The sequence below is a fragment of the Erythranthe guttata genome, chromosome 5, assembly GCF_056151865.1.
Source record: "Erythranthe guttata isolate IM_541 chromosome 5, IM_541, whole genome shotgun sequence".
In the NCBI taxonomy this organism is placed as follows: domain Eukaryota; kingdom Viridiplantae; phylum Streptophyta; class Magnoliopsida; order Lamiales; family Phrymaceae; genus Erythranthe; species Erythranthe guttata.
This window is the reverse complement of record NC_142537.1, coordinates 15,722,492-15,730,533: the sequence shown is the minus strand read 5'-3', so window position 1 is coordinate 15,730,533 and position 8,042 is coordinate 15,722,492. Positions and strand designations below refer to the sequence as shown.

Sequence of the window (8,042 nt, the reverse complement as noted above, 5' to 3'; positions counted from 1 at the left end):
AAAATAGCAAAGCTGCGCACAATCTCTGACCACATATGAAATCGTCAATCCCTGCAATTAATCTCTTACTCTTACTACTAAATCAAGAAATCCCATTTCTCAAACTTTTTTCCTTTTTAATTTCTTCACTTTCTCTCTCTAAAACGCCCACAATAAATAAATATATTAAAATACCACTTGCAGAAAAGAGAAAAATGAAGTCAGAGTAGGATTTTTCACACTCAGCTCCAACAGTAGCACACAAATATATGCGAACACGTGTTGCCGAAAACCTTCAAAAAATATTTTCCAGCCGACCCACCTCGTTAATTTCGACCCCCTTTATAAAGCCGTTTCATTTTCCTCTGAAAAACAAAATCTTGACCCCAATTTCTTGAAATAAAAAAAAATCAGAGAATTTTTTTTCAGTTTCTGGGGTTGTGTGATTCGTTGAAATCCGGCGGAATGGTTGACGGAAAGTCGCCGGAGTGGCTTCCTCCTGGCTTTTCCGAGAAGTTTAAGTACAAAGACGGCAAGAAAATTAAGGTAATTGAGTGTGTGTTTGTGTGTGTGTGTGTGTGTGTGTGTGATTTTGATTTTTGTTTGAAAAAAAATAGTTTAGCAAGTTATCATTTTTTTTTTCAATTTTATGTTTGGGGGAAAAATTGATTGCCCTATTGAGATGAGGAGTAGAATTAAAAAAAAATTAAAAATGAATCTTGATTTTGGGCGTTAATCTTGGAAACAAATGTTGTGCATTGAATTCTTCATGTGAATGTTGCTGCATGTTGAAATTGAAAGAGAATGGTTGGTTTGATTTCTATTTCATAGCCTTAATTTAAAAAAAAAAAAAGAATTTTTTTTTACACAGCAAATCTCGGTGGATCGACATCGATTATGGCGGCTTGTGTGTACATTTTTCATTCGATGCATTGAAATAGGTTGATGCGATATGATTTGAAGTTCATGTCCGATTTTTGTCGGGTTGTATAAATCTTTGAGGGGCTGCTTGTGTAAACATTTTTTGTTCGATGCATTGGAATAAGGTGATGCGATACGATTTGAAGTTGATGTCCGATTTTTGTCGGGTTGTATAAATCTTTAAGTTTGTTGGCTTAATAAACTAGATAAATGGGTGGTGGTATTAATAATTAATTGAATTATTTATGGCTTGATTGTGTTGTATAATGTATGTACCGAACCCCTTGTCGTTTCTTGTTTCGATTCTTTATGTCGAGATTGCATGAGGAGTGGCATTTTTGCAATTGTTTGGAGTTGGTTTGTGTCGTGTTTTAACTCACTCATCGAAGACTGTGAAAATCATGATAGGGTTCGTTAAAATAACGGTTACGCCATGCATTCTTACACGTGTCGCATATACATAATGCTTTGGGTCGAGATAATAATTGATCACTGATTCATATTTATTTGTGTCTGAATTCTTGCAGTACTACCAAAATGCGGCGACGGGTGTAAAATATCATTCCAAGAAAGACGTCTTGAATTGCGCCAAATCTGAAAATACCCTCAGTACACCTCAAACTACAAATCAAGACGAAAACGGGATCTCCTCTAATAATAAAGTCGATGCTGTGAGTTCTTTTTTTCAGAGTTAACGAACCTATATATATATATATATATATATATATATATATATATCGGCTTATATATGTTATATTTTACGGTTAGCAGATATTAGCTACAACAAATGGTTCTGCTGAAGGGTTGCCTAATGGTTGGAAAATCGAGGAAAGACGTCGAAAGAGTAGCAGTGGATCATACAAGGTATGTAATTAAATAAATAAATAAAGGCTTCAATAAAAGTGCAAAAACGATTTATTATCGTAATTATTTCTTTATATTCTTGCAGGTTTATACCGATTTGTCGACTGGAAACAAATACTATTCAAAGGCAGCTGTGAGTCGATATTTGAGTTCTGTGGATCAAAATAAAGTACGTACCAAAAAAGAATGTGAATTTAAGTCCTTATGTGTCGCTTTATGCTCGTTATTTGAACTCGATATGATGCCGTCAACTCTATATTTGAAACTTAGTCACTTATTATTCTAAGACGAATCTTTGTTCTTTTATTTTGTCGACGCTTACCTTTTTGCAGCTTGATGATGTGGACGAAACCGTTACAAACATATCTCCAAAACAACCCGTATCCACGACAAATGTGGGCCCCACTCCAGAAAATAAAGACATCTCTCCAAAACCTGTATCCGCGACAAATGTGGGCCCCACTTCGGATAATAAAGACATCTCTCCGGAACCCCTATCCATGACAAATGTGGGACCCGCTTCGGAAAAGAAAAGGAAAGGAAGCGCTTACAAAACGGTTTGTATATACTAAATGCTAGTTTCCGAACCCATCGCATTATAATTTAGCTTCTCACATTTTTCTTGAGATTCTCTAGGTTGCATGTGAGACCGTGGCAGCTGATGACCTGCCGCCAGGCTGGATTAAAGAAATCGTTACGAGTAAATTTGGCAATAAGATTAGAAAAGATCCGGTAATTAATCGTAATTAATCTCTTTTTTTTTTTTTTACTTTTTTTGTTTGTACAAGGATTCCGATTCTCTCTCTCTCCCTTTTTTTTTGCTTATTGTTTTGTTTATTTTTTTGTTTATGCAGTATTACACAGATCCAGTCAGCGGTTATGTATTTCGTTCTAAATTAGATGTCGAGCGGTATCTGACAACCAACAATATAAATAGCTGTGCTTGCAGACCAAAGAAAAAGGACGAGTTCGATGATCGCAAGTTCATTGAAAATGAAATCCCTGTAAGCAATGTATGTATATATATAATTGTTGCTCCATTTTTTTCTTATGTATATTATTCCATTTTTCATGATATTTAATATGCATTTCAAGAAAAAGGCTCGATCTTTTGCAAATTTAGTTACTCTCTAAGTTGATGTAGTGCTAAATATGTTTTCTTATAATCAACGTAGATATATCGTGAATGTGTCGGAATGAAGATATATAATGATATTTATGTTTCTTCCATTTCTATTTATTGCTTGAATCGGGCGGGTTAAGTGTCAAGTGTCGAACACTAGCATTCATTTATGATAGTCCGATTATGTTACGTAAAATTTTCCTTCTATTGCACTCCACACTCCTCGTACACAAGATGGGTTTTTTCGTAATTTATCCTTCCCTCAGGGGTTGTTGTAATTTACCTTAAAGCAATATGCGCGCTCTCGAAATTGTTGCATTTCTTTAATTGGCTATGTTAGTTATCTGAAATGTCTGTTTTACGTTTGCAGTCTTCAAATCCAGCTAATGGGAATCCACCCGAGCACAAAACGGGGCTCGTTCTCGGTGGAGAATTAAACGGTAATATGAATTAATTTAAATAAACTAACTATTTCGGGATTCAAACAAGTTAGAGGTTTTCTGCCGTAGGCGAAGATTAAAAATCAACTTTTCTGCTGTAGGCGAAGAAGGTTCTGCCTCTGTAAAAACCCGAGCAGAATCTGATGCCAAGATCTCGAAAGGGACGCAAGGTAACAATTCCGATAGTCCCAAATATTGTTTTTATTGAATATATTTTCTTGCGTTTATAAAATTTCATTTCTTTTTTAGTCCTTACACAAATTTGCTTCGATATGACAATCAACTTTGTCTGCAGTAGGTGAAGAAGATTCCACCACTACAAAAAATCGAGCAGAATCAGATGCCAAGATCTCTAAAGAGACGCAAGGTAACAATTCGAATTGCCCCAAAGATTTCTTTTTTCCCCTGCGTATAAAATTCCATTTTAAAAAAGAAAGAATGCTGACATGGAAAATAACTCTGAACCAGAAAACGAAGTTACAACCGTAAACGAACCCAAGAAATTGAAGAAAAGAAGGAACTTTAGCTCGCCTCCGTCACGAACTTCCAAAAGACTCGCAAAGTGCAAACCTGAATCCAACTCAGTTCCGAGCGAACGTTCTGGAAGATCCTCTATGAGCGAAATTCCCATTTTACCCCTCGAGCCATCTGCCGACGTAGTGGAAGCAAACGAGCCCAAAGTGGAAGCACTAAAGGGGGCGGAAACCCGTCAAGAAATCAAACCAATGAACGCAGTCGTAAACGAAAGGGCTCCTCCCAAAGAAGTACCAGCTATTATTCAAGAAGAGCAAATAATAATAGGCGAGGGGGCTAATAATAAATCGCAAGAATCGCAGCTTTTGTACGACTTTGGTGATTCTTGGTCGGACCCTCTTGAATTCGCATTGAAGACGCTCAGGGGTGATATACCGATCGAGGATACGCTGGCGTTTGCGGGCGGATTCGGGTTTCAGAATAACGTTAATTTTAATACTACTACTAATAATAATAATCAGGCAAATGGAGGGGTGAGATCGTCGTCTCAATCGGATGCTGCACCGGTCTTTTTTCAGGACGAATTCGCCCCTCGTTCGGAATCCTCTTCGAAGCAAAACGGTGCTGCTGCTGCTGACCAATTGCCAGGAAATTCAAATTCGTTCTTCGCTCAGGGAAACGTTGTGAAAAGGGATTGGCCTGCGAAATTTAACCCTTGAAAGAAATTGAAAGAAAAAAAAAAAAAAGAATCTTGAAAAATGGACATATGGTGCAGAAACTGATGCTGAATTATCTAGGGTTAGAGTGAAGTGGTATTTCTGTTATTTTATTTTATTTTATTTTATTTTGGTTGGTTGACATTAATTTGTACTTTTGATGGTGGAGGAGTTTTAGGGCAATGTGTTTAGATTGTTTAGGTTATAAGGGCTTAGAATCTTTCTTCTCCATTGTCGAAAAACCGAATCCTTTCGTTTGTTTCGAAAAAAGACTAAGTTGTGTTTGGTACACTTTTTGGAATTTTTTTTTTCGAAGGCCGATGAAGCCGTTTTTTTTTTTTTATTATGTTGTTCGGTTATTTATTTATTTATTTTCTTTAAAAAAATTATGATTCAGCAGGTGGTTTCTAAATGAAAATGTTTATGATGAAATGATGATGCTTTCTAAATTGGAGCATATCATTGTTCTTCATAAGGAAAACAATTACATTTCATGCTCATATTGGAGATACAGGAGCTTGGTGAAATGTGTATATATTAAGAGTATAGGGGTATATCTGTAAAATGCTTTATAAACATATATAAGATTTTATTTATATATAAATTCTTATACAAACATATTCAAAATAAAATTTCCTATCAACTATTAGTTTGCACTTGATCATTACGCCATGTAAATAATTAGGGAAGTAACAGAAATATTTGAAAATTTGCTATTCAAATGTATTTCTTACTTTTTAGAAATTGCCAAATGACTCATAAGATGTCCGACAAGTGTCATCAAGTGTCAGACACGAAATATGTCCGAAACGCGAAAATATTATGAAGTTGAAATTTCTGTGCTACATAGTTCATTGCAGATTTTTAAATAGTATTTTGTCTAAAGAAAACAAAAGCTTGACATTTTAGTATTTTACTAGAGCACTAGATTCAAGTTTCTTTGCCAAGTACAAACATATGGAAAAGTTACACTTTTCGTCCCTCAGGTTTACCTCAATTTTACATTTGGTCCCCCATGTTCATAAAAACCAGATTTAATCCCTCATGTTTCAATAGTTTAGCACGTTCGGTCATTTTCATTAGTACTAACGTAATCAAACATGTGTCAGTAACTCTCTTAACTGACGGACAAACGGGAAATTAACAGAAATGACAAAAAATGTCAAGTAGTTGAATCAAGAGGGACCAAATGTGTTTATCTTGAATATAGTGGGACCAAATGTGAAACCAGTGCAAGCTTGAGGGACACAAACAGTAATTTTCCCACAAACATATCATTATATCAAAACAAAACTAGATTTCAGCACAAGGACCACAATCACAAATCAATTAACTCAATGTCTTTCAATATTTGGATCATTTAAAACCAATGCAGTTCACATAAATCGAAAAATCGAAAAAAGTCGAAATAAAATCAGAAATGGCTGATAGAATATGCTTTAATAGAATCAACTTCAGTACGAAGACTCTTTCCATCCACCATAGCTTTCTTCTTCTTCACCAAATCCTCTCTCGCAGCGCCTCTGTAATAATAGAAAATATAACAATTTTTTTTCAATCTCTCGATATAAATTTCACTCGCACAAAAAAAAAATAAAAAAATAAAAATAAATAAATAATAAAGACGAATTAAATATGGACTAGTTTACTTGCCTCACGAGTGAATTTCAGCCCGATTTTGATTTCACCACAGTACTCCTCATCCTTAACAACATTGTACGACATGGGTGGCACACTTCCTTCTAGAAACAACGGCTCGAGTGGAATTCTGCAAATAATTGTTTCAAGAAAATGATTTTACGTGTTGTTCTAGTTTTTTGTCATTAGTGATTTTCTACTTGTGTTTTTGGTATTGCAATAATATCCTAATCAAAATCGCAAATTTTCCGATTTTGCATACATGTGACAACTTTTCTAAGAGAAACAAGAACAACGGGAAAAATAAAGTTTTCATCCCTCTGGTTTGCACCGATTTCACAATTGATCCTCCATGTTCACAACAAAATACATTTGGCCCTTTATGTTTCAAAAGTTCAACACTTGTAGTCCTTCCTGTCAATTTTCCGTAAGTACTAACAGAATCAAGCATGTGTCCATGTCTGTCTTAACTGACGAACTAACTGTAAATTGAAGGAAATGACCAAAAGTGTTAAATTGTTTGAAACATGAAGGACTAAATGTGTTTTTTGTGAACATGGGGGACCAAATGTAAAATCGGTGCAAACTTGAGGGTTGAAACCTGTAATTTTCCCCCGAGAACAACCTATGAAACCATTTTGTTTGAATAGAAAAACTTCATTGTTAACTATTACATCTTCGAAAATCATTTCTTCGACTCTTCGGTAGTTTACTAATTCATTTCCCCCGTACCCTTTAAACATGCGTATGGATCGAAAGATTTCAAATGAATCTATATTAAGACCCTCTTTCGATTAGAATAATCCGATTTTCTAAATCTCACTATCAACCAAACCATCATCGGACCTAAAAAATTTCAAATTCACTACAATAATTCAAGAACTAGTTTGATTAATTTATTAAGAACTAAAGGTTTTGCATAATTCATCCAAACAAGCTCTAATCATTTATCCTTGCATTTCATACACAATCAACAAGAATTACTCACTTGGCCTCTCCGACAAAATCATCGGCCGAAACGCCATCGCTGTCGAGTAGCTTGATTAAAAGTTCCGGAACATCGTCGGAAACCGTAAACACGAAAGTCTCGTTCCATTCCGGATCACTTCCCTTTCCTGCAAAAAAAAAAAAAAATTAAATAAAAATATAAAATAAAATGAGGCAATGTTGATCAAACAATACAAGATCTGAAATGTATAAACCTGATGCAACGCTGCTTTTGTGCTCCTGTGTACGGCAAGTGATTATCGCATATGGATCCATATTACCTGAAGATCAATTATCATCGAATTATGTTAGATTAACAATTAATTCTGATCGGTACTGAATTATGGGTTAATCACAAATCAAGATTTTTTTCATAAAATTTTAGGAAAAAAATAAATAATTACTGAGAAAATCAGTGTTCTCGAGGCCTTTAGCTCCGACAAGAAGGACTTCAAGAGTTCCTCGCGCCATTTTTGATGTAATGGAGCTTCTGAAATTCTGAGAAAAAAAAAGATCTAGAGAGAGAGAGAGAGAGAGAGAGAGAGAGAGATGGGAAAAATGATGATGATCTAGAGAGAGAAGAGTTGAAACTGAAAAATGAGGAAATGTGATATTTGAGATAAATACAGTTTTCACCCCTTAGGTTTGCACTGATTACATATTTGGTCCCATCATGTTCACAAAATATATATTTGGTCCATCATGTTTCAAAAATTAAACACTATTATTCCTTACCATCATTTTTTCCGTTAGTGCTAACTGCTAAGGGAATCAAGCGTGTTTTCATCACTGAAATGACCAACACTGCAGTGTTAAGTTATTGAAACATGATGGATCAAATGTGGTTTTTGTGAACGTGAACGACCAAATATGAAGTCGGTGTAAACTCGAGAGATAAAA

General features: G+C 35.1%; 2 protein-coding genes across 5 annotated transcripts; one reads left to right on the top strand and one right to left on the bottom strand.

Annotated features, from left to right (window-relative positions):
• Window positions 1-4,860, top strand: LOC105956929 (uncharacterized). 4 transcript variants are annotated; one of them, XM_012980841.2, is made up of 11 exons: window positions 1-525; window positions 1,428-1,571; window positions 1,672-1,764; window positions 1,850-1,933; window positions 2,097-2,321; window positions 2,401-2,496; window positions 2,619-2,777; window positions 3,258-3,327; window positions 3,429-3,497; window positions 3,623-3,694; window positions 3,796-4,860. In XM_012980841.2, exons 1-11 carry the CDS (start codon window positions 445-447, stop codon window positions 4,518-4,520), a joined length of 1,818 nt encoding a protein of 605 aa, XP_012836295.2. In that variant the 5' UTR covers window positions 1-444; the 3' UTR covers window positions 4,521-4,860. The 4 variants fall into 4 exon arrangements, with proteins under 4 accessions (XP_012836295.2, XP_088673889.1, XP_012836297.2 ...); XM_088817763.1 differs by having other exon boundaries at window positions 6-525; window positions 2,619-2,768; window positions 3,626-3,694; XM_012980843.2 differs by having other exon boundaries at window positions 6-525; window positions 2,619-2,768.
• A 955-nt stretch (window positions 4,861-5,815) lies between these two features.
• Window positions 5,816-7,729, bottom strand: LOC105956898 (elicitor-responsive protein 3). Its single transcript, XM_012980807.2, has 5 exons — window positions 7,547-7,729; window positions 7,358-7,423; window positions 7,144-7,270; window positions 6,171-6,285; window positions 5,816-6,040 (listed from the first exon to the last, which is right to left on the bottom strand). Exons 1-5 carry the CDS (start codon window positions 7,611-7,613, stop codon window positions 5,972-5,974), a joined length of 444 nt encoding a protein of 147 aa, XP_012836261.1. The 5' UTR covers window positions 7,614-7,729; the 3' UTR covers window positions 5,816-5,971.
• Window positions 7,730-8,042: the final 313 nt, after the last annotated feature.